The sequence below is a fragment of the Mustela nigripes genome, chromosome 5 (genome assembly GCF_022355385.1).
Source record: "Mustela nigripes isolate SB6536 chromosome 5, MUSNIG.SB6536, whole genome shotgun sequence".
In the NCBI taxonomy this organism is placed as follows: Eukaryota; Metazoa; Chordata; class Mammalia; order Carnivora; family Mustelidae; genus Mustela; species Mustela nigripes.
Genome location: NC_081561.1, coordinates 48,981,990 through 49,009,000, shown reverse-complemented (window position 1 = coordinate 49,009,000; position 27,011 = coordinate 48,981,990). Strand labels below are relative to the sequence as shown.

The window sequence follows — 27,011 nt, the reverse complement described above, 5'->3', positions numbered from 1 at the left end:
TGTAACTTCTCTCTAGTGAAAAACAAACATGAGCAGTTGGAAACAACACTTCTTCTATTGTGTCACTGTGGACACAAAATGCTTCTGTCTCATCTCAAGATAGTAGTTTATCCACACCTGTGTTCTCCTGATTTCTTGCCAAAACAGTCTTGTGTATTTCCAAGGATCCATAACAGAAAGGTCTCAGGTGTTTTAAAAGTGGAAGCCTCATGATGGTCCAGTGGAGCTGACATGTTCTAGGGTCTTGTGAGGAAGAATAGGATGAAATACAAGGTAAATCCAATCCATCCAGGCTACTATAACGAAAATCGATTGTCTGGTAGCCTATAAACCACAGAAATCTATTTCTCACAGATCTGGAGACCAGAAGTCCGACATTAAGATGCCAGCATGGTTACATCCTCACAAGGACCCTCTTCTTGGGTTGTAACTGGTGTCCTCCAGCTGGACCCCCACAGGGGAAAGGAACAAAGGGATCTCTCTGCAGCCTCTTTTATAAGACTTCATTATCTTTTATAATCTCACTCAGGAGGATTCCACCCTGACATCTTATGTACCTCCCAAAGGCTCTGCCTGTGCATATAATCATTTTACTGGGTCAGATATTCAACCTAAGAACTTGTGTGGAGACATAAATATTCAGAACATAACAATGTCTCTCACTGAAGCTAGGAGTAAAACAGTTTTCAAGTGATGAACACAAGTGGACGCTTACCTTCCTAGGGGAGCCAGGAATTTCTGCATCGTTACAAGGAGTCATTTCTTTCTTTCTTTCTTTCTTTCTTTTTTTTTAAGATTTTATTTATTTAACAGAGAGAGATCACAAGTAGGCAGAGAGGCAAGCAGAGAGAGAGAGAGAGAGGAGGAAGCAGGCTCCATGCCCAGCAGAGAGCCTGATGTGGGATTCGATCCCAGGACCCTGAGATCATGACCTGAACTGAAGGCAGAGGCTTAACCCACTGAGCCACCCAGGTGCCCCTACAAGGAGTCATTTCTTACACTTTCACTGTCTCTGGTGGGTTTGGGGAATTGCAGCTGAAGCAGTACAATTTGAAAGTATACTGGAATGTGTGGCACATAGAGAGACATTTTCTTATTGGGGAAGATGAAGCACACTGGTTTGATTCCAGCGGAACTTGAATTCTCCACATATCTACCTCACTGCTTATCACTTTTCTCCTTTTCCATATTCTCAGAGGACATAAAATTGCTGTAATGAGGCTAATTAATGAAGTAGAAACTGAGGATACTTAAGCACCTAGGAAGTTTCTGGGGTACAGTTGAGAGCCTTTTACACAGTTTAGCATTCTAGTTAAAGGGAAAATGAAACGTTTCTCATAAATGTGCTGAGCATGTATCATTTCTTAGTATCTGGCTTGTGGGCTTTCTTGGAAGCCTAATATCCGACATTAGTATGCTCAGAAGAAAATAATTGAATTTGGACATAATTAGGAAAGTTCACAGCTCAGGAAGGATTTGTGAGGAGATGGTGACAAAGGAAGCTGACTTGAATCAGTAATGCTCTCAGGAAGCAAGAGCAGAAGCTGAAGCCTTATCTGGACAGTTACTGTTAAGAAGTGGTTGGAGTGAACACATCTGCCTTTCTTCCAGGTGAATATCCCCAAGTTGTCCAGCATGATGGTCTTCATTTTCTTTGGTAAGTAAATCATTCTTCTAGTTTACCTGGATGTGTAACACCAATTCTTCATGAACTGAAAGCTATCTTATCTGACTTATCTGTTGATTAAACTAATGGGTTTATAGTAAGAAGTATCAATTACAAATGTATACTTTAAGGTGGTTTATAACTGTTTCAAAAATGTACACTTATTATTGTAGAAAACACATTTCTATATTGCAGGAATCACATTAATCTCTTAGGTTGTTTCTCTCTTATTGTGTAAGATAATCCAGTTACTTGGAGTTATTTATTGGGATTTATGGAATTCACATATATAATAGAGTCTTTGAGAAATGAAACCGTCCAGTATCTATTTATAAGTTATAAGATGACAAATTTCAAATTATCTATTTTTCTTTGAAATTAAATTAAAATGAGATTAATTTATCATTTAGTTCTCTTAATTTTAAAGCATTAATATTTACAAACTAGGAGTCCTTTTGAAGAATAAAACAACATCCCATCGGATGCTTCACATTTCAGCCAATTTTTGTGAGCTAGAGATAAGGTTTGGATTTATCCCTCTTGTGTTGGATAGTGTGAATGTATTGTAAGATGTTGATAGAAAATAATTCATTTATACTCAAAGTAGAATCCACAAAGATCTACTTACTACATGTGTCATTGGGGAAGCTATTATATTTTCTTCAGAATTTAGTAGAATCTATAAAATGAATTCAGGAAAGAGATAGTTATTATTATAGCTGAATATTAATATTCCATTCATTAAAACAAAGCCAATATAGTTTTTGCTTACTCTACACTAATAGCTATTGATGATTAAAAACATAATTGTGGGCATGAAAATGAAGAAGGTTATTTCAAATTATGTTGAACATAAAAGGAGAATCAAAATAAATCAAGTGAAAAAAATTAAGGGAAGAAGGAATGGAATCTTTTATATATCTTCAGGTTTTTTTTCTTTAGTTTAAATAATATTCATTAGCCCGATATTTTGCTTCTTGTATTTATTTTAATATTTCCTTATTTCTATTCTTAGGTATAAAGACAAATCTCAGAAACTTTAACTTTTGTAGATAAGGCAACAATAAAACAGAACACACAAAATACATTACAACCTCATTATGGCCCCAGTTGAAAAGCAAGGATGGCCGCTTGTTTTCAAGTTTCACTTCTAAATTAACCTTGGCATTAGGTTGCATGAAGGAAGGAAATGACTTCTAATATTGTTAGGGTCAAAATTGTACTATTTGGTAGTAACCAGTATTCCCATACTTGTTTAACATCTTCTAAGTAAGTAGGTCTTGTGATGTGGGAAAGTTTTATAGCCAAAGAAATGTGGGACATAGTGAATTTTTAAAATATAACATGTATTATCATGATAAGCCTTAAGAGGGTGATATTATGTACAGTATTCTTCATTTTACTATTTTAAAACAGATCTTGTTTTTCACTGAGCATTTCAAGAGAATCCTTGAAAATTCCAGGATTAAATATGTGACTACAAATCATAGTAAGGAATGACTGAAATTTTGGAAAGCTAAAGTTATTTTCATTCTTTTGGGCCAGATCACTGAGATGGTTTTCCTAGTAGATTCAGTATTTCATCCAAATAGAAGGTGTGGAAAATCATGTAAAATAAACAATCAAGAGGAACTTAAATTTTTAAATATGGAAGAAAATGAAATAAATTGGGGAAAGATAATACATAGAATACATTAACCATCACTAGACTGAGGTACTGGTAATGTTTTGATGGTATATCCAGAACACTATCAACTATAAGTTTTCTGAGGGAACTATTCACAAAATGTAATGATCAATGTCAAATAAAATTCTGGTTTCTTATAAGTTGAGTTTCTGACACAACATACCAGAGGGTCTTTCATAGCTGGATTCAAACAAATGACTTTGGGCCAAAATCAAAGGGACTCTCTTTCTCTTTCTTTAGACTTGCTAACCTAGGACAGGATTTTGGTTAGGTGCGGCTATCCATGAACACATGAAAAAACAGAAGGCTGATATGTCAATTTCCACTGTAGCCCTCAACAAGGAAAAACTGTGACTGAACCATACCCTTGGGCCTAATCTCCAAATGCAGTGACCCAGCAAATAGAGCATATGATCCTATGAGTTGTCTTGGATTCTCCTTAAGAGAAAAGATTTGGAAGAGCTAAGATAAAGACAAGATTATAGGTTTTACTTGAAGCTTATAAAACTCTGCATTATCACAGGTGATTCATAATTAATATCATCTTTTTAAAAATCCAAATAATTTGTCTCTGAAACATATTAAGGTGTCTTGATTATAGTTAATATATTTTCTCTATAACTCAATTGCAGTTCCCATATTTTTCTATGGATTGATTAATCAAGTGTCAGTTTGTATGCTTGCAGAATCAATTCAGGTAATTTGAACAATATACTAAGTTAGCCTTGCTACTTTCTGGAAAACTGACTGGAAACTTCTCTTCTACCCAAAATAACTTGTAAATATCTGAAAGATGTTATTTTTATTATAGTGTCAATTACTTATTTATAACTCATGATTAACTTTTAAAGTTGGTTTAAGTCAATATACATAGATAATGTGTTGTGTTTGATGATGAGGATACGATTATGAATTATGTCTAATGCCTATCTAATAAAAACCTAGAACCCAGTGGTGGACAAGCATGTAAATACATATTTTTATTACAGAGCAGTAGAGCTATGGTTGGGGAAATCCTGAGATGATCGCAAAACAAATGAGGTGTGTTAAATCAATTTGGATAAAGGAACAGAGAGTATTGAAGTCAGGGAAGTGTTCCATAAAACAGGTGATCATTGTGTTGAGTGTTAACAAAACAACAACAACAAAAAAAACAAAAACAACAACTATTCCAGAAGAAAAAGAAATGGAGTCCCTACTAATAATCATGGACGAAATACTCAGAGGTACAAGACAACATGGAGCATTTGGGAAACTATAAATGTCCAAGGACTCCCCACAGTGCATGTGATAAGGAATATGAGAATTATGCTATGAGGAACCATCCAAAGGGTGAAGCAGAGAAATGGCAGGACTAGAATGGTACAGTAGGCAGGTTTGGGGGGGGGGGGTATAACCTATGTGAGTGAAGTGAAACTGGAGGCACGTTGAATAATTTGTGAGTTGGTCAGATATTCAAAATGAGAATCAGAAAACTATGCAAAAATGAATATAGGAGAGTGAAGTTGGGGATAAAAAAGGAGTCTGTCATGAATCCAAGGTTTCTAGTGCAGGTACTTACAAAAATGCTAAAATTGTTGGAGCGGGGTGGTCTACCCGGGAGTGGTGATGATAGAAAGATAGGGTACTCTGGAAATGTGTCTGGAATGTTTAGATGGAGATATCAACAGATGTAACTGGAAGACTGAAAAATAATGGGATTGGGTGATGCTTTTTAGAATCATCAATCTAGAGGTTTTAGTTAAATTAGGATGGTATGTTTCTCTATGTTTCTCTATGTTTACTGAGATAAACATAGAGAATGTATGAAATGAGAATGGGAAAAACCTGAGGACAGACAGTAAGCTAAAAATATAGTTTACCAGAAAAAGACAAGGACCCTGGGAAGAATTCTAACTATGGTCAGAAAATATCAAATGAATAAGTATCAAGAGAACTAGAAGAGGGGGTTGACAAAGGAAGAGAGAGTTTCAAGATGGAAATGGCAATGGTCACAAAATGCTCAGTGATAAAAGTAGGCAAGATGAAGTCCTGAAACTATGAAGCTTGACGTTTTGGAGATGAATAGAGAAGTTTAAGGAGATGTTTCAATAGAGTAAGTCATAAAAATACAAATTGAGGAACAAAAAGGCATCAAATGAGAGGACAAGTGTAAACTCTTTTTTTTTTTTTTTAAGATTTTATTTATTTATTTGACAGACAGAGATCACAAGTAGGCAGAGAGGCATGCAGAGAGGGAGAGAGAGAGAGAGGGAAGCAGGCTTCCTGCGGAGCAGGGAGCCCGATGCGGGGCTCGATTCCAGGACCCTAAGATCATGACCCGAGCCGAAGGCAGCAGCCCAAACCACTGAGCCACCCAGGCGCCCCACAAGTGTAAACTCTTCATTGAAGAATCTTCTAGAGGAGAAACACAAATCTATAGCTAGAACTAAAGCTAAGAGCCATTCCACCCTTGTAACGATTGTATGAGATTGTATTCTTATTAACTCTGCTCTTTATCATCAATAACTTAGTTTCGAGGTAAACAAATGCCATGCTGCAATATTGCCAAGGTGCTGCTGTTGTTGTTCTGTTACTGTTGTTATTTCAGCTATGGCACTGTCCTTGGAACATGAATCCACTCCCCAAATGACTGATTGCAAGTATTTAAGAGAGCAATGCCTAAGTGATGCAAATGGGTGTAAATATGCATGGAGACTAATGGAAGATTCCTGCAACGTTTCAGGTAAAATATTATTGAAACCATACTCAAATTATTTCCTTTTACTGAGATAAAAATAGATTTGGATATTTTCTGTCACTATCCTGGGAACTAAGCTAGCTTTGCTCTATAAACAACTTAACTCAGACTTGATATTCCAATGATTACCTTCACTTGCTTATTAATAAATGTGGTTACAAAAACTCAAGAGTCCTACTGCACTGTGGGTAGCTTTATGGAAGACTTCAGGGTTTTTTTTGGTTTATTTTTTTTTACTTACATCACCACATGCAATGTTATAATTATATGTATGCTTGTCAGAAGTATGACAACATTTTTTCAAATATCTTTTTGCTTACAAGTGAATATCTCAATGATAAAATAAGAAAAATAACATTTGTGATGATCAAAAGCACTGTTACTTGTTTGTATGTGTGTAATACCTGTTACACATGTTGTAATTCACATTTTATTTTCTTGCAGAAGATATGCTATCTTCCTTTCCAACTGTGTCAAGAACAATTTAAAATATTTTTTTTTTATTTTTAACTTGTCCTACATTCCAAATATTTGAGGAAAGTCCCAAAGTGTTGAGAATGTTCGAACTCCAAAGACAGTTACAGCTATCTAACCCAACATTCTTATTACAGTTCAGGAAAAGAATTTTAAAGGCATAATTTGCTCAAAGTAACACAGTAACTTTAAGATGAGACTAGAAGACAATGACAAAAAAAATTTCTTATTGGTTTTGATGATGAAGCTTCTTATTATATTTCATAAGGCAATTTAAAATATTACTTCAATGTGTCATGAATTATAACATTTATTTCAGTATACAAATAGCAAGTCATTTTCAGTGAATTGCAGTAATATTTGCATAATTATCCCATGCATGAAGCTGACATAGAAATATTTTCAAATACACAGATGAAATGAATTCAAGTAGTTTTATTCAGAAAAATGAGTAAAGAAAATTGTTGGGTAGATAAATATGGCTTTGTAAATTAAAGCAGAAAATGAAATACTGGTAATTATGAAAGATTCATTATTCAATAATATTTACTGAGTGCTTACTGTCAGGACCACTTCGTTTCTCATGGTAAATTCTGAGCCACCTGCATGTCTGTTATTATAATCTTAGAATGACATACAAAATAAAATAGAATATTATGACAAATGGCAAATAAAATAGCTAAACTGACAGAGTGGTGAAGATTATAGATCATTCTGATCACCTCATATAAGGACAGCCTTGATTACTATTGAAGAGTAAAAATTGGCATTCTAAGTGGGGACAAAGTCATTTTAAAATACAGCAAGATTTAATCTATTTTAGAAAGTAAATGCTAGGGAGAAAGTCAGTAAAAAGAAACTTTGTGCTTAAAAAGTCACTTCTGTGGACCTCTTGCAACAACCCCAGAAAAATCTTATGATAATAATGAATTACTCAGATTAATACATTAAAAGCATTTGGGATAGGACAATATTCAGATTAATATCAGGAATATTATATGTTTGACTAAAACCCAGGTAACCTCTGCAAGATGAAAGACTCATCAAACTGTAACCTGAGCATCCAGTCCTTGGTGGAAAGTAATTTCCAATTTGAAGATTGTCTCTGCACTGATAACCTCTATTGTACTATTAACAAATTGCTTGGAGAACCATGCATCAATGAATCAGGTAACAATAAATTGTTATACAGAAATATTTACAGTCATGAAAAAGAAAAGTAGAGTTTCAAAATTAACCACATCTATGTAATTTAATTAATTCTCCTTTCTTGATAATTTGATCAGTTCTCTGTGTAATTTAAGGTTCAGTGAGCTGTGGATCTCAGTAAGTACCTAACATATTTCTGAAGTTGCTAACCATAATTGCAAGCTTCATTCAATTATAATTCATTAGGATTATAGATTCACTTGCTCAATTCATGTATTTGTGGGGTTTGCACAAGATCTAAATGATAGAAGACAAATAAGATATTAGAGAAAGTCCAAAATATAACCATGTATCTAGAATTATACTTGCCTTTCAGTAGGATCATTTAATCATTTAATATGCATTTATTTACTGCCTGTTCAAAGAGCCAGGCCGACACTGAGGTAGTGGCCATCAAAGTATTCTGCGTGTGTCCTTAAGAGTTCATAAAGATTCTCAAAGGGATATGTGGATAAAATAGTTCTAAAGTGATCAATGCTTGGATCCTCAGTGTTCCTCTGTGCTCTCTGAAAAGTGGTCAGCTTGGGAATGCACATGCTGTCATGGGGTCCTTGCCTCTTCTTTCACAGTCAACTTCTCATTTCCTAAGAAATACACCATTTCTTCCAATATCCCATTTCCCTCTCATCTATCATTGTTCCACCTCTCAAATCATACATGGTGAGCTCACTGGACAATTTTCTGTTCCATGGTTTTGCTTTCTCCAGAATTTCACATAAATGGAATTATATAACATGTAGCCTTTGAGCCTGATTTTTTTTTTAGTATAATGCATTTGAGGTTCACCAATGTTTCATGTACAAGTTTTTCTTTTATCAGTACTAGTCCATTGTATACCACACATTGGTTATCCATTCATCATTGAAAGTGATTTGCATTGTTTCCAGATTTTTAGAAATTATAAATATTCACATACAAGATTTTTACAAATAGAAGCTTTTGTTTCTCTTGGGTAAGAAATTGTTGGTTTATATGGTAAAGTGTATGTTTGACTTTATGGAGAGCTTCCATACTATATTCCAAATTTGATGTAAGCATCAATGTATAAAAGTTTCAGTCATTCCACATTCTCAGTGGCACTTGATTTTGATTTTTACTTGTTTTTGTTTGCGGGTCATCCTAATATATATTTAATAGTCTCACATTGTAGGTTTAATTTCCACTTAAATAATAGTAATGTTGAACATATTTTCATGTGCTTACATGTCATCTGTACACATTATTTAGTAAAACATCTCTTCAAAATTTTGCTCATTTTAAATTTGAGTTTTGGCTTCTTTACTGGGTTTTAAGAGTTGCTTCTCTGTATCAAATAGGATTTATCAGAACATGTGTTCTGGAAACAATGTTTTCCCCTCTATGTCTTTTTATTTACTTCCTTAGGAATATCTTCCCCCAGAAAGAAGTCTTTTGCTTTTTAAACTTTAATGATAACCAGTTTTTTTCTTTTTTCTTTTTTTTTTTTAAAGATTTTATTTATTTATCGGGGGGGGGAGAGCGAGCACAGGCAGACAGAGTGGCAGGCAGAGGCAGAGGGAGAAGCAGGCTCCCCGCTGAGCAAGGAGCCCGATGCGGGACTCCATCCCAGGACGATGGGATCATGACCCGAGCCGAAGGCAGCTGCTTAACCAACTGAGCCACCCAGGCGTTTTTTCACGTGCAAGATGCCAACTTTTTTTCTTGAATAATACCTGTGATGTTGCATCTAAGAAATCTTTATCCAACCCCAAATCACAGAAATATTTCTCATATGGTCTAGAAATTAATGTAGTTTAGGTTTTGAGTTAATTTTTGATTTTAGTACAAACAATGGGTCAGATTCCTTTTGTTTTTTCCTTTTTTTTTTTTTTTCCCTGTAAGGATAAACAACTGTTCTAACCCATTTGCTAAAGAGACTATGAGTTTCACCTTCAAAACTCATTTGGGTGGTATATTAGTGGCTCTATTTCTAGAGTTCTTATCCTGTTTCAATAATCTGTATTTCTGTACTTTTGCCAATACTCTATGGTCTTACTTATTTTAACTTTATGGGGGTTCTTATAATCAAGTAGTATAATTCCTTTAACTTTGTTCTTTTTAAAAATTGTTTTGGCTATTTTTTTGACTTCCTATATACATGTTACAATCGAATTGTCAGTTCTATAAAAAATTAGCATTTTGGGGTGCTTACATTGAAACTATATATCAGTTTGGATAGAACTGACACATGATATGTCTGCCCATTCATTTAGGATCTCTTTGATTTCTTTTATCATATTTTGTAGTTTTCAGTGTATAATTCTTACATTGTATTGATATATGCAAATATGCTTCATTTTTTGATGCTGTTGTAAATAGTGACTTATTGAGTATAGAGAACCTATCAAAATAAAATTGATATATTATCTGGACCTTATATCCTGTAACTTGCTCAACTCACTGATTAGTTCTTATGTATCTTTTATTTGGTAAAATCTATAGGACTGTCCGAATAGATCTAAATATTCGTATCTGTGAGTAGACAGAACTTTATTTCTCCCTTCCCAATCTGTAGGCCTTTATTTCTTTTCTTTGCTCTATGGTTCTGGGTGGAACCTCCTAGATGATGTTAAATAGGATCCTTGGGAGTGGCCATCCTTGCTTTTTATCTGTCTTCAGAGAAATGGTTTTTGCAGTAGGTCCTTTGCAGGTTCCCTTTATCAGGCTGAAGAATTCCTTCTTATATCCCCGTTAGCTTTGAGATTTTATCATGAATGGATAAACAAATGTTAAATTTTGCAAATACTTTTCCTGCCTCTATCGAAATGATTATGTTTTACTTTTCTTTTATATAGTGAATTTTATTGTTGATTTGTGAACATTTGTTCTCACCCTTTATTCTGAGGCTATATACTACTCAGTGATGATGTATTATTCATTTTATATATTATTTGATTCAATCTGCTGATATTTTATTAAGGGTTTTTAATTTATGTTCATGAGGGATATTGGAATATTGTTCTCTTGTAGTGTATTTCTCGATTTTATTGTCTGAATAATGTTGGTTTCTTAATGCGCTGGGAAGTTTTTCTTCCTATTCTTTATTCTAGAACAGGATACAAAGAATTAGTATTATTTCTTCCTTAAATGTTTGATTTAATTCACCAGTGCAGATACCTGGGCTATTTTTTATTAGACGGCTTTAAAATGTTCAATGTGTTCAGTTGTTATAGGACTGTTTCACTTACCTATTCCTTATTGAGTGAGTTTGGTAGTTCGTATCTTTCAGTGAATGTTCCCATTTGTTGGATTTATGTTGAATTTTTGTTTTTAGAGTTTCCATTTTATTTATTTATTTTTTACCTTTTTCTATCTCTCTGCTAAGTTCTTATTATCCCCAAATTGTCCTTTAAGTGTCTATAGGTGTTACAGTGGTATCTTCTCTTTCCTTCAGACACTGATGAATTTGTGTATTCCTCCCTCTTTGTCTCTCTCTGTCTCGCAGTCTTGCTCATTATTTTTGGTTATTGTGTTTGATTTGACTTGCAGTTGCTCCTCATTATCTGGCTTCTTAAGATAAAGGCTTATATCATTGACTTGAGATTTTTGTCTTTCCTCCTATAATCATTTCATTATATAAATCTCCTTCCCAAGTACTGTTTTAGTCCATCCACAAATCTTAGTATGTTGTATTTTCATTTTTATTCAGTTCAAAATGTTTTCTCATTTCCCTTGTGACTTCTTCTTTGATTCATGGTTTATTTATAATACTATTGTTTAATTTCCAAATGTTTGAGGATTTCCAAGGTACCTTTATTATTTACTTTTAGTTCAATTCTTAATTAAAATGGTAAGTGCTGATCACCTGTTCAATGTGAAACATGCTAGATCACACACACACACTCTCGCTCTCTCTCTCTCTCTCTCTCTCTCTCTCCCCCTCTCTCTCCTTCACAAAGTACTTGAAGTTATAGACGAATAAAGAATGGTGACTCAGAAGGTTTCATAGAAGAAATGACAGACTTGGGATTTTGGGTTAATTTGGCTCATTAGACAACATGGATGTTCTATACAGAGGAAATAGATTGAAGCAGAACACATTTGAGGAGAAACAAATCCTTTGTGAAGCTGATCTGTAGAACAGAGCAGTATTAGGAAACGATGCTGGAAAGAAACCAGATGTTCTAAGAAGGAGGAAAGCTGAACTTAGAGATCTTTCTAAAGGGATTAGACTTCAAACTGTTATTGCAAGGAGCTCTTAATGCATTTTAAACAGAGGAATGCAGAATCAGCTTTTCAAAGGGTATCACTGGCAGGAGTGCAAAGGACAGAACAAAGGGGAGGGAAAGATGCAGGCCAGGGATGTCAATTAAAAGGTCATCAAAATCACGTGGGAGAGAGGTGATGCATGCCTAAACTAACACATTGGTGCTGAGGACTATGAGGAGAAAGCCAAAGTAAGTTATGTTTATGAATTATAATTGATAGGCATTGGAGACAGTTGAATATGAGGAGTATGAAAGGTATGAAGTATGTTCTACAAGTTGCTGGCTTGGGACAGGATACCGTGATACACTGAGATAGGGAAGAAGCAATAAAGTACAGGATTGGGGACAGAGATGATGAGTAATATTTTGGAGACATTGCATCTGTAGCGTGCTTTGGAACATTCCTGTTAGGAATGTTAACATTTTGTTTTAAGTTTTACATGATACAAATAATTTCAAAAAAGAATTGAAGGAATGTGTGTCATCTAGTTTGCATATGGAAACATGGATCTTGCCCTGAAGAGAGTAATCTAAAATAGACACACACACAAAAAGATAAAATTAAATAGACATACAGGTTTTGGAGTTATATGTTTATAAGAAGCAGATAAAGCCATAAGAAGGAAGATAAGATTGGCCTATAAAGGCTATAAAGTGACAATATAAAGATTTTGATAATGACATTCATGATCTAGTTGAAGAGAAAAAAGATTTCAAAGACATGGAAAAAAACTACAGAAAGAGTTTTTGAAGTCAATGAAAGGGATAGAGAGAAAATAGTCAACAGTTAGAAATGCTGAGATGGCATAAAAAATGATAGAGCCCAAAATGAGATTAGTTAGCTAATTAATAGGTCTTTACTAGTTTTTGACTGAAGTAGGCTGAAATGAAGACATATTGAAATACTAAAATATTTATTGACTTTTGTTTCACCATGACAAGACAACTTAATTTTTATCTCTCTAGCCACTTCTAATCACACCAGGTTTTAAAAAAATATAGTTACCAGTCAACAGGTACATACAAAGTTAAATCAGTTAAACTGAAATCAGTCCCCCCCATTCCCCCTACACACACAATAGACACTTACTAAAGACAACTATGTGGCAATATTGATAAGCCAGGAATATAAAAACATTGTAGAAGAGAACACTGACATAGCCTCACAAATGCACTTCATGATGGACAAGACCTAGTTGTTATGGATACAGGAAGCATTAGCTGATTGCTTTTCATTGAGCTTAGAGTGAGAAATGAAATGATTAAAATCTTATCAATCATCCTATCTTAACTATGGTACCCTCCTAGACTCTTTGATCATCAGTCCAGCAAGCCAAGATCTACTCTCTTTCCCTCTCTCTCCTTCTCTCTGTCCCTCCCTACTCCCCCGTTGGTCCCCTTCCCACTCTTCTTCCTTCTCTCCCCACTTTAGACTCTCAAAACATTCCCCAACATATATAGGCATGTATTTTTCTATTCTTCATTGATATCTTGTAAACTTCTTGAGCAAATCAGCTTTAGCATTTCTTTCCTTTTTTCTTAATATGATAAAGTACCCAGTGTAGTACCTGATACTTAGTAAATGACCAATGAATATCGCGTAAGTACTTTAAATTCGTTAAACATATTTTTGAGACCCTAAATCATGTGTCTGTCTGTATTTATTATTTCGTTAATATGTGTAGACATTTTATAAATGCTGAAGGATAGATATAAAGCTGAATAAAACATGGAACACCTAGGTGGCTCAGTTGGTTAAGCTTATGACTCTTGATTTCAGCTCAGGCCATGCTTTCAGGACTGTGAGATAAGCCCTGCACATTGGGCTGTGCATTCACCAGAGAGCCTGCTTGAAATGCTCTCCTTCCCCCTCTGCCCCTCCCCACCTGCAACTTCTCACTCTCTCTGTCTCAAATAAATAAAATCTTAATAAAAAAAAAAAAGAGGTGACTAAAACAGTCCCAGCTCTTGATAGCTGAAAACATAATAGAGTAAAATTGACATTTAGCCATATTACTTCATTTAGCCCAGCTAATTAAATATATAAATAGAAAGATTTAGATAGACAGTTTGATAGAACATATAGACAGGTTTACAGATTATTTCAAAATATATAATTACCAATGTGTAATAGAACTAATTATATGAGGACAGCATTAATCAGATGTATCTTATGGATGTAAGCATGCTAGCCAAAAAGAATAGAAGAGATGGCCTCTATTCTAGTAAAGGAGCCTGATTTATTTGAGAAATGTGCAAAATGCTATAGTAGTGTATGTTTTCAAACATATGCAGCATTACAGAGGCTAGACTTAGACTAGTGCTTATAAGGATGCCCTAGCAGTTATTAAGTAAACATTTTCATATCATGAAATTCACTATGTTATTAATGTCTTGTATAAGGGTGTCTTGTAGAAACTAAGGTAAAAGAAAAGTAATTTAACAAAAAAAAGTTAAACTTTTTTTTTTAAGATCATATACTCCAGAAAGAAAGAAAGAAAGAAAAAAAAAAGACTTTTGGAAGAATGGTAGGGTCAAGGAATTTTTTATTGTGGATATCTTTTTTGAAGTACCTCAGAAGATAAGATGTTTTAGAAGTAGACAGTATACATCATAAAGCCTATGCTAAGCTGACTTGGAGTCTCATGTTGAAGTTGTTTTTCTCATCTCATCTTTTCTTTTTTTCATAGAATTATGGGTTTGTTGGAACTATCTAGTAGAACATGTGTTCTCAATGAGGAATAAAACCTCCAGGGGATGAAAACTGGTGCATGGGGTTGGGCAAAAAATCTTTTACTCTTTATTATATTTAAATCAGAGATATTCATCCAGTTCCCAAACAGATATACACTATATCTGTGGAATTAAAATTTTACAAGGAGGTTGGTGACTTAGAAAAATAAAGGTCTAAAAATGCTTGTAAGAGGAAAATGATAATTTTTAAAAAAGGTGGAGAAACAGTTTGAGTACATTTCTAGTAGAAAAGAGAAATCCATATAGCCTGGGTGGCTCAGTGGGTTGGGCTGCTGTCTTCGGCTCATGTCATGGTCTTGGGGTCCTGGGATCGAGTCCCACATCGGGCTCTCTGCTAGGCAGGGAGCCTACTTCCTCCTCTCTCTCTCTGCCTCCCTCTCTGCCTACTTGTGATCTCTCTCTGTCAAATAAATAAATTTTAAAAAATCTTTAAAAATTTATACAAGGGAAATAATCTATTATTTTATAAGTATCTTAAGTTACACATGATTTCTACCAGTCATCATCAAAATGTAATGAAACTTTGGACAAAAGTAAATAAGAACCAAATGTCATCCAAAGCAATTGAGCATTACCATTATGTGATTATATAAACTATCAATAATCCGTGTTCTAATTTTTAGAAATTCAGGATCATTTGTTGTAGCCCTCTTGAAATTTTTTTAATGGTTTTTGAAAGACAATAGATAAGCTTAGGGGCACATGGGTGGCTCAGTCATTTGAGGGCCGGACTCTTGATTTCGGCTCAAGTCATGATCTGAGGGTCCTAGAATTGAGCGTCAGGTAGGACTCTGTGCTTAGCGTGGAGTCTGCTTGAGAATTCTCTCTCTCCCTTTCCCTCTGCCCCTCCCTTCACTCACTCTGTCTCCATCTCTGTCTCTAAAATAAATAATATGCCTTAAAAAATAAGTTTATATACTTTATGTAAAACATTAAAATATCACAAGTAAATGAACTTATTTAATTTTTTGTCAATTTTTAAAATTTTAATTAAAGAAGAATCAGCTCTGTCTTTACATTTGGCTGGACAGTCAAATACCACACAATGGCTGCCTCAGAAAGACACATCAGTAATGGTTGGAAAAGAGAGTGACTGTGTCATAGCAGCACATATTTGCCAAGAATCAGAACATTGCTCTCTGTTGTATGAAAATTTTAAGAAAACCTGTGGGAAGGAATCAGAACAATGCAAGACCCTCGATGGAGGCTACCTGTGTGCTGCATTAAGAGAAAGCCTGAAAGAAACGATATTGTGGAATTGTCATTGCAACGACCCTTCAAAAGCAGAGTGCACTGAAATTTGGAAAAGTTTGTTTGAAGACATTTGTATACAGGATGCTCAGATGAATCAAGTTTCAGCTTTCAGTGACAACTATGAAGATGGATTCAAACAGGACTTTTTTTCAGGTTGGTATTCTAAAGAAGAACTTAGGAACGTATATTAATTAAAGAATGTTTAACTTCTGATCCCTGCTTTGTCATTTCTGCCTGTTTCTCTTAGGAAATTAAAAATAAAAAATGAATGCCATGACTTTGTCCAAAATGGATTATTAAGAGGCAAGCAAGGCAAATGCTAAAAGGTTTTAGCATAATGTTAATTGTATTCACTTATTCATTCATTTGGAAAATACTTATGAGACATTTAAATGTGCTAGGTATTATACAGCACGATTTAAAGAAACAAAACACAATAACAAAACAAACACCTGGCCTTCATTCAAGAAGTTGTTTGTTGTTGAAGTTGTTGTTTGTTAGGAGATTTCAAAAATTAAAGAAATAGATAAATTGCGGTTACATGCTCTTATTTATTTATTTAATAGATCTTTCTTTTGAGTCCCCACCATGTCTTAGCCCATGTGCTCAGACCTGGAGGAAAAGCAAACGAAACACACAACTTGTTGCTCTCTAGGAGTTTACACTCTACATTGAGGAGCATCTTGAATCATTTTCCCAGGCAACAGACTCTGAGACAGAGGTTTGCACACAAAAGATGTGTTTGAGCTGAGGGTTTAGGAACAGAAGCTAGAAGGAACTAAAGAAAACAGGATTAGGTGGAGGGAGAAGCTGAAATACAGAGTAGCTGCCTCAACCAATATTGTTTATTCCACAGGAAGTTTGGGCATGGAATGAACATTGACAAAAGGGACATGATCCTTGCCCCACTCCTCGGGGCTAGTCCTTCTGGATGAGCTGTTCCCTGGGAAAGTCTGTCACCTTATCTGTGGCAACTTTCTTCAAATGATGGCAATGCCTAGAAAGGAACTGATTTGTGTCATCACCCAACCAAATTTTCTGCAGTCAAGGAAATGAAAGCCTGGGGGGTGCCTTAGTACTGGGCCACAGAATCCAGTATGGGGACAAAGAGAAAATTAGAAGGATTAATGACATAAGATGGATTTTTTTTTTTTAAGATTTTATTTATTTGTTTGAGAGAGAGAGAGAGCATGAGAAAGGGTCAGAGGAAGAAGCAGACTCCCTGCTGAGCAGAAAGCCTGATGCGGGTCTCCATTCCAGGACTCCAGGATCATGACCAGAGCTGAAGGCGATCGCTTAACCAGCTGAGCCACCCAGGCACACATAAGATGGATATTTTAAACAACATGAGTGCTAAGGAGAAAACTGAAGCAGAGGGGGGAAAAGAGGTCTGAGTGGGTGATTTGTAATTTTAAGAGGATAGCCAGGAAGTTGCACTCTTAAGTTGCTGTTTGAGCAAAGACTAAAAGAGGTAAGGGAATGAACCTTATGGATATTTGGGAAAAGAGCAGTTAAGGTAGGAGAAATGGAGAGTTAAAGGCCTTCAACTGGACCTGTGTCTGGAGGTTTGAGGAAGAGCTAAGGGGAGACACATAGGTAGAAGAAAGAATATGGGAGTGTAGGAGGTAAGATCAGAAATAAAACAAGGACAAGATCAGGTAGGACTTTCTAATTGATCATTGACTGGAAGACAAGCAAAGGCTCAAGTAGGAAGACCAGTTAGGAAGCGTTTATAATGACAGAGAAAAATTGAGAGATGATGGACCGCTGTGAGAAGTTGTCAGTTCTGGATATAGTTTGCTAATAGCAAACCATGTGAGGATGGAAGGAAAAAAAAAGGAAATGGAGGCTGAGTTCAAGGTTTTTGTCCTGACTTACTAGAAGGATACGGCTGCCATTATTTTCATTAATTACTACAAGAACAACCATAGGAGGAAGAAGCTTCAGTAAGGGACAGAGAAGTCAGAGGTCAGTTTGGGACATGTTAAGTCAAAAATGATATAAAATACCCAAGTAAATATATCAAATTTAGCAGCCCCACATATGGAATTGTTGTCTAAATTCTGTGTATGACACAACAAAATGGGATCTGTAGAATAGGTGTAAGTCTAAGGGGGGTGGTTATTCACTTATAGATGATAAATAAGCCCATGGCCTAGATGAGGTCAACAGAGAAATGCATGCTATCTTGGGCCAATGTGGTAGCAAATTGAGAAAATAACAGATTCTGGACCCAGTTGGGGGTAAAAAAGAATTTTCTTGTGCTTATACCTTCTTTTTATGGGCAGCAGATGGGCAGGAAGGGAGGCTGTGCAGGCAGCTCAATGAAGGACAAATTGAATCATGAAATCATAACAGAAGTCACTATCCTAATAGTCAATGGCAACAATTCAATTTTATTTTAAAATGCAAATCTGATCATACTATTTCCCCTATCACTTTATGCAAATGTCTATTCACACTCCTTATATTTTGTTTGGATTTTTTTTTTTTTAATTAGATCTCTGTATTCTGTGCCAGTCTGTGGATGCTCCAGGACAGGAACTATATATCTGTGTCTTCAGTCTGACACTGGGTACATAGTAGGGACTCAGCCAATACTTCTTGAATGAAAGATTTGGAAGTAGCTGACCAGAGAGTTCCCTTCCATCAACACAATTCTCTAGTTCTGTGATTATAATTCCTAGAAATTCTAAGAGACTAACATAATCAGAGGTGCAAATCATCCTTAAATTAGATTTCAATTTAATTAAGACTCTACTAGGAAGGATTTTTTTTTTAATTCAGACAATATTGCTTCTGTAATTTCTCCCCAGATTCTTTGTTTACTTCAGTACACATGGTCTGATTGTCAGCATTTGTTTAAATCTTCAAGTAACTAAATCCTCAGAGCAGGGCTATTTAACTCACTTGATATTTCGGGGTGTGTGGGGGGTGTTTTTCTTAAACTAATTTTGTGTATCAAGGGTTAAATAAGTGTTACATGAGCTCACATAGATTATTTCCTGATTATTCATTTAAAAATTAACCCACAGGGGCGCCGGGTGGCTCAGTGGATTAAAGCCTCTGCCTTTGGCTCGGGTCGTGATCCCAGGGTCCTGGGATCGAGCCCTGCATCAGGCTCCCTGCTCAGCGGGGAGCCTGCTTCCCCCATCTCTCTCTGCCTGCCTCTCTGCCTACTTGTGATCTCTGTCTGTCAAATAAATAAATAAAATCCTTTAAAAAATAAAACAAAATAAAAATGTAACCCACATTCTTCTATTAAATTTAAAAATTGTTCACTAGTGAATTAGTCTCTTTATTTTCTTTCTAGGTAACATGGAAGAGGATAATCAATCCAAGTGGAATCTAACTACTCTTCCCTATCAGGGTAATATTTATACATTGTATTTTTTATCTACACTGTAAATACTAGACAGTATAATTTAAAACATAGTTACTAGCTTTCTTAAAGATATGCCAATATGAAATTAATTCTGCGGTTTTTTACTAGTCTAATATTGCAACAAAATTACTGTATTTCTTCCATTCATGTATCTAAGTAACTGTTTCACCTATCCATCCTCTGTTTACAATTATGCTGAGGAATACATTATAATTAAAACCAAAGACTAGATCTTGGTTAAATTTCACAGGTATTTTGATCACATAAGTTAATTGTTTGAGGCTGTTTTTGTGTATATATGTTTGGGGGGGGTTGTGGAAGCACTCACATGTAGTTGTGTTTTCCAGAATATGAACATCTTTATGTGCTAGAATAAATACATAACTCTGTGGAGCCTTTAGTCAAGATTTTTGCCCAAAATAAAAGGTGCAACAGAACAAAAATCATTTTGATTTGAGCCCATGAACTCACCATAAGCTATAGACCTCAAATGCAATTTCTGAGGATTTATTGTTTGTGTTTGAGAAACTTGGACTCAAGATTTTTTTTCCACTCAGTTTTAGCCCTACACACTCCCCATGGTTTCTAGATCACAATATGTACCCAGTATAAATGAAAGATGATTCAAATAGTCCACTGCTAATTTATACTAACTCTTGGGGGAGGGCTGTGGAGAAAGTAACGTTGGCCCCAAGTAGCACATTGGTACATTGCGTTTTGCTCATAGACTTCTCAGTGTTTTGCAGATTCTGTATGTACAGATTTGTGTTTACTTTTCCATGACCCGGACATATCCTTGCTTTCAGGAATCAAAGGAATCCAGTCCTGTTTGGAAGTGGCAGAGGCGTGTGTAGGGGATATGGTCTGTAACACACAGTTGGCCCCTTACCTTAAAGCTTGCTCAGCAAATGGAAATCTGTGCGATGTGAAACATTGCCAAGCAGCCATACGGTTCTTCTATCAGAATATGCCTTTTAACATTGCCCAGATGTTGGCTTTTTGTGACTGTGCTCAATCTGATATCCCTTGTCAGCAGTCCAAAGAAGCTCTTCACAGCAAGCCATGTGCAGTGAACATAGTTCCACCCCCTACTTGCCTCGATGTAATTCACAGCTGCCGAAATGATGAATTATGCAGGTGAGTAAAAACACGCATACCTTACTTTCTTATTTCGGCACCTTATTTGTTACAGTCCAGTCCTAACACTTGATCTCATTACATTAGCTGGAGTTCCCACCCTCATCCAACATGATGTAAACAAAGCCAGACGACTCGTATTTTTCAATCTGGGGTACATGTGTAGTGTCTTTTTGAAATTCAAATGCAGAACATGTTTTTGGAATAAGTGAATTCAGTGTGTCAGGATCTGGTAGCCATGAAATAGTATTATTATAATTATACACCCAAGTGAGACTAATGAATTAGTAAATAGACCTGCCTGGCATGTCAGTTTAAATGCCATAGAGTTTTGACATGGCACCTCTTCAAACCTCAAAATGAATCTTTCTCTCTTAGGCTGGAGATCCGGGAGGAGAAGATAGCTTGACTCCAGTTTGGACATCCCCAGCACATATGTATGCTATGATGTCAGAAATGTACCCATTCTCCTCTTTCCAACCTCACACCCTTGATTTTCAAGGGGAGTAATGACAGTCATGTATTTGTTTATTTAAATAAATAATTATCAAGCACCTACTACTCTTCGGTCATCAGTGCATACAAGGGCAAAATGCTTGTCCTGCTAATAATTCCACCAAGTAGTTTATACTGCAAAGCATCACCCACTGAATTAAAATTAGTAGTGAAGGATGATTCATCCAGGGAATCCTAAACTATATTCTAGTAGGGGGAGAAGGATAATAAGTAAGTCAAAAGGTATAGTCTAAGGTAATGAGTGTTGTAGAGATTAACAGGCAAAGGGAGAGGACAGAATGAGTGCCTCTGTGAATGGGCAGAAAGAGCTGCAGTGCGAACAGTGAGGTCCCAGTAGGGAGCATTTTACCAGATTTGAAGATGTGGGAAAGTGAGCCTCTCTCAGTAAGCATCTGAAAAAAGAGATACCAAACAGGTCAACCAGTGTTGAGGAAAAAATACAGCATGTTCAAAAAGCAATGAACATGGGGGAGAGCAGTAGGAGATGCAGTTAGACGTTAAACTGGAATGGTGGGGCAGGCAAGCTTAGATCACATAGGGCTTAGGGGGACACTAAGGACTTGGATTTTGCTCCCAGGGAAAGGGAGGGGTTCTGGAGGATGTTGAGCAGAAGTATGAATGAACTGGTTGACTTTTTAAAACTTCTACTCTTGCTGCTAGTTGAGACTAGACGGAACCTTTGCAGGTAATTACTCTTGGGAGCCATAAATCTAATTCAACACTGACTTTTTCTTTCCCTCACTACAGTCTTCATTAACACATTTCCTTGTATATTCAAGATGAATTTATCTTTTGTGTGGTAAGAAATGCACAGTGAAGTGGGCCTCTTTGGATGAATAAGAAAATGCAGCAAAGAATGAGAGTACTGAATAAATCTGATGAATCAAAATGATTTGTAACATTGATGTTACCAAGTCAAGTAACTTTATTTAAACAACCAACATTAAATTATATAATTTAATAGATGGATTCATCTTTTGCTTCTCTTCAAAAAAAACTTCATATCAGTTTTCCCAGTGTCTTGAATCTGGGACTATTTAATTTCATTTAAATAAATAAAACTCCATAAATAGCAAAATCACTTGAAGATCAAAATAAACATTTAATGTGGAAGAGTAGTCTAGTGTGTGATAGCTCAGAGCAAGAAGGATCACATTTGTCACATTTGCATTTTTTTCTGAATTTCACAGCTAATTTTCTGAATGAAATAACTTCGAAGAGTAGATAAGTCACACGACTTAACTATAGCAAAACACATATTTTAAAATGAGTAAATGACTCCTAGGTACAAACTACTCTCTATCAACTCATAAATGATAAACCATACTGTCAACACTTAGATTTACATAATATTTTCCATAAAACTTTTAACTGCATTAAATTGTTCTTCTGGCTCAAAACTTTTGTAGGAACTTCTTAAATATAAACTTTAATAGGCACTGATTATTTTTCCCATAACATTAAAAAACTGATTCCTTTAAAGTTACTTAAAATATGAAATTATTACAAATAATATTTCTGGATAAGTGGAGTAGCACCATGTTGACAAGTAAGCTCATAATAAATGCCTATATACTCAAAGGTTTTCATGCTTGTTTGACAGTGATCTGTTCAAGAAAGGGTAAGAAGTAATTTTAGGTGATAAATATTAAGTAGGCAGATTAATATCCTTGGTTGCACTGAGAATATCTTCTTTCTGTGAAAGTTTTAAAAATGAAATTATTGTACATTTTCCAGACTTTTCATTCAAATCTAGTATAGCACAAATCAAATACGTAGTCAGAAAAGTTATGAATTGATATCATTCTAATGGGTTATCTCAGTCATTAAATAAACTCCTAATTCTTGCTTTAAATTAGCTCTTACTGCTGGAGAAGCTCAAAGTTTTTATAAATTCTCATTAGTCTGCTCAGAAATATTGAGAAAAAGGTATAGTACCTTCCGTCCTGTGTGAGAACTGGCTGGAAAGGTCAAGAGACTTATATGAAATCACTTGGTGTGAGACAGTGGCCAAATGCTAGCCACAAAAGTACATTCTGCTTCAAAAATCCTGCTAATAATTCCACCAAGTAGTTTATACTGCAAAGCATCACCCATTGAATTAAAATTAGTAGTGAAGGATGATTCATCCAGGGAATCCTAAACTTAGCCTCTGTCTTTCATCACAAAAGGAAAATAATTCACAAGGTTTCTCTTCTTTGACAGTCTCTGTTAGAATGCCTGTATGTATTAACTCTGTGTTCAGCTATGTACTGGGGTTTAGAAGGTCTTTTGTTTGAGGCCAGTCTTTCATTAGCTGAGGCAACATCACGTGCTATTGCAAGATAATATTATTCAGAGGAATTGCATTTCTTGATTCTTTCTAGGAGGCGCTATAGAACATTTCAGTCAAAATGTTGGCAGCATGTGACTAGAAAGTGCCATGAAGATGAGCTCTGCGTCAGTACCTTAAGCCAGCAGGACCTCATTTGCTCAGGAAGTGATGACTGCAAAGCAGCTTATATTGGTACCTTTGGGACAGTCCTTCAAGTACAGTGCACCTGTAGGACCATTGCACAAAGTGAAGAATCTCTGTGTAAGATTTTCCAACACATGCTTCATAGAAGATCATGTTTCGGTAAGTTATATATATTCAGTAAATCATACTTTTTTTTTTTTTGTCTATGCAGCACAAAGTAATAATCCAGCATAGAAAATTTAACAAAGACAACCTTATGTTTGCTATTCCATTTTATCTTTTTAAAAGTTTTTTTTAAGTGTTTTATTTATTTGAGAGAGAGAGAGAGATCACAAGCCAGTGGGGGGGAGGCACAGGTTGAGGAGGCAGAGGGAGAAGCAGACTCCCTGCTAAGCAGAAAGCCCGATGTGAGGGTCCAGCCTAGGACCATGGGATCATGACCTGAGCTGAGGACAGATGCCCAACCATTTACTAAGCCATACTGGTGCACCTGCTATTCCATTTTAAAATGTATTTTCTGATTATGTTTTGTGTATTTGTCATTTTACTCATTTATATGTAAGTGGTATATGTGTTTTAATGTATATGGTTGGCCACTCCTAGGTATCATTTATTGATTTCAATATCAACAGCATGCAGGATTTATCCTACAAGATTACTGAGTATGTCAGATATCTACCATGAACAACAACCCCAAAATGTAGAAGCTTAAAATAACCACTTATTGGCTCATAATTCTGGACAATGGGCTTAGCTTAGTTGTGTTGTTCTTCTGATGGTCTGCTGGGGGCCACTCAAGTAGCTACTGTCATCAAGGGATTCAGCTGAGGCTGGATGGTCCAAGATGGTATCCAGCAAGCACTACTGACTGGGATGCATGATTCTCCTCATGTGTCCTCTTTAGCAGTTGACTCTGGACTCTTACACAGGTGATATCAGCATTCCCAGCAGGTAAGCCCCGATCTGCATGTACTTACCAATTATCTGCATCTGTCAGATAATTGGTAAGTACATCTGTCATTTGCTAATGTCTTGTTGGACAGAGAAAGTCCCATAACCAAATTTAGAATCACTATGAGAGGAAACTATACAAGGATATATATTTTTATTATTATATTATATTATATTATATTATAATAGAGTCTTTGGGTGATCATTAATTTAATCATCTAATACAGCTGTCCCAACCTCTGTAAAACATTGACTCTTGGATTTAGTTTTTCTGCTTTTGGTCTTTAACATGTCTGCTCATCTACCTGTAATGAGAGGCTGGAAACATATTCTTTAAAGGTAATATTTACTCAATATTATGAATTAAAAAACTGAGATTTAGGAATTTTACTAATTGGTCCAGAGCCTCAGAATAAGCAAGTGGTTGACAAAAATATGTGTAGGCATCTTATAGAGAAAAAAAAAAATCTAAGGATGTGATCACATATTAATTCAAGACATCTCTGTCATCCATCTTCAAGGGTTTGTCCTTATAGCTATCCATGTCTTAAAATAACCCCAGGCTCACTGGCTCTTCATTGTAACCATGGAACCTGCAAATACTATTCCCAGGAGAAAATCATAGATGTTTACTGTTTTATTGCAAACCAGATTTTTATATTTACACAAATTTGACAGATATTGTTACAAATATATCTATACCGTGCCCATTTAACTATATATAGATACACACATTTTAAATGTTTTCTTTTTTCTTAGATACTAAAAAGATACACATTAACTAATGTGATCAAAATTGTGATTTGTTGTGTATTAGATAATAGATACACAACTCAGAGTGCATGGTTTTAATTCCAACAGAGGTCTCTGTGGAATTTTTACAATTTCTATAATTAGCACCATTTCAAATCAAATTTCATATTCAATTGAAATCATGATACAGAGTGGAAAATTGTAACATTACTTGTGTTGAGCCATATTCCATAAATAATGGAATATTAGGTGGATAATTCTGTTAGAACTAAAGGTACTTATAAGGAATGGTTAATAGAATTATGGAAGGAAATACCAAATGAAATAATTTAAACCAGCAGAAATAAATACAGTTATATTACCATGGTAATTTATAAGTGGGTTTTTCCATATTAAATGATATCCAGGAAAAAAAAAATAGGAAGATTCTATATGTCAGCAGTAAATCAGTTCCTAAAAATGCCAGTTCCGACAACCTAATTCCAGTTCCGAGTCTGTTTTTCTCCCATGTGTTTTTAATCATTGTTATACTTTATGTGCATTGTGTTTAGCTGCTGTAACCTGTACACAGCCAAAAACATTTGTAGGAAAACAAGAGAAATGGACACTTAAAAAGCCATAAACATCGAAGTACTATGTAATGTTCTGGACAAATGAAGATTCAAAACTCTTTCACTTTCTTTACTCACTTAGACTAAACTTTGTGAGATTTTCTTTTCAAACATCACTTACTAAAAGTAGGAGTTTCAAGTGATAGCTTTGAAGAATTAAAGGAACGTTCATGGCCTTCCGTCATAGTTCTTGAATTGATAGGAAATGTTTCAAAACAAAGCAAGAACTAAGTCCTTCAGCCTGGCTAGTTCTTACAAACCCTTATTCCCTGTTCCAGGTACTGAGAAGAAGCACAACAACAGTTTTGAAGGAACCATTTCCCTAACATGTTTCCACCCTGAGTACTCACATCACTGTGGCCTGCTCATGCATCATCAGAATGATTCGTCCATGTAGCTCCTTTGTAAAGCTCTTGAGCTTTGGCTCACTCTTCTTGAAAGGAGCTGAATGGAGTAGGGCTGAGAGGGTAGTTTTGGAAGATTTTCAGTTTGCCACCTTTGTTTGGCTTAGAAGCATTATTTTTCAAATTCATTTGACCCCAGATGGCAGAAGGCAAGGCATGTTACATTAGTTTTTGATGTGCAATGTCTTCTATTACATTAATTGTTCCATTAACTGTCCATTAATTACAATGCTGACTACTCCCACTAAAATGACTTCATGACTAGCTAATCTGTTGTTGCCTGAAGTTTGAAAAACACTTACTTGGAGCACAAGTTCATCTGGAAATAATTGGCATGGATGTCTCCAAGCCAGTCTTATAATAATTACAAGTAATTGTAGTTAGCATTTATTGAATGCTTATTTTTCAGTTACATTTTCTCATCTAGTCTTAACATTTCAGTGAGTTAGATACTATTATTTTCTCCATTTCATACATGAGGAAAAGGAATCTAAGGGATAAAATGGCTTGCTCAGGGTTCTACACCCGGGAGCAGGCAGCAGCCTTAGGATCAAACCCAGGCTGGCTGACTTGGAACCTGCTATGGAGGCTGCTCTGTTCTCCTTCCTGCCTGTGAAATGGTAAAGACAAGCTCTAATCTGCGCATGCTCCAAAGCCCTCACCGTGGGAACCTCTTAGTTCTGCTAGCTTTGAAAACAGGCAGAAGAACCTACCTCCATTCCTGCGTGCAGGACTGGATTTAGGCAAATTAGCTTTTTCCTGAACAAATTGTGTATTTGGCCACCA

The 27,011-nt window shown here is 35.6% G+C and overlaps 1 protein-coding gene across 1 annotated transcript in view; it reads left to right on the top strand.

The window, feature by feature from the left end:
- Positions 1 to 1,635: 1,635 nt before the first annotated feature.
- The window catches only part of GFRAL (GDNF family receptor alpha like), a 55,346-nt gene continuing 29,970 nt past the window's right edge, over positions 1,636 to 27,011 (top strand). The window contains 6 exon segments of the mRNA XM_059401544.1: positions 1,636 to 1,657; positions 5,944 to 6,071; positions 7,557 to 7,737; positions 19,324 to 19,380; positions 20,202 to 20,532; positions 23,415 to 23,665. Coding sequence (XP_059257527.1) covers positions 1,636 to 1,657; positions 5,944 to 6,071; positions 7,557 to 7,737; positions 19,324 to 19,380; positions 20,202 to 20,532; positions 23,415 to 23,665 — 970 coding nt within the window.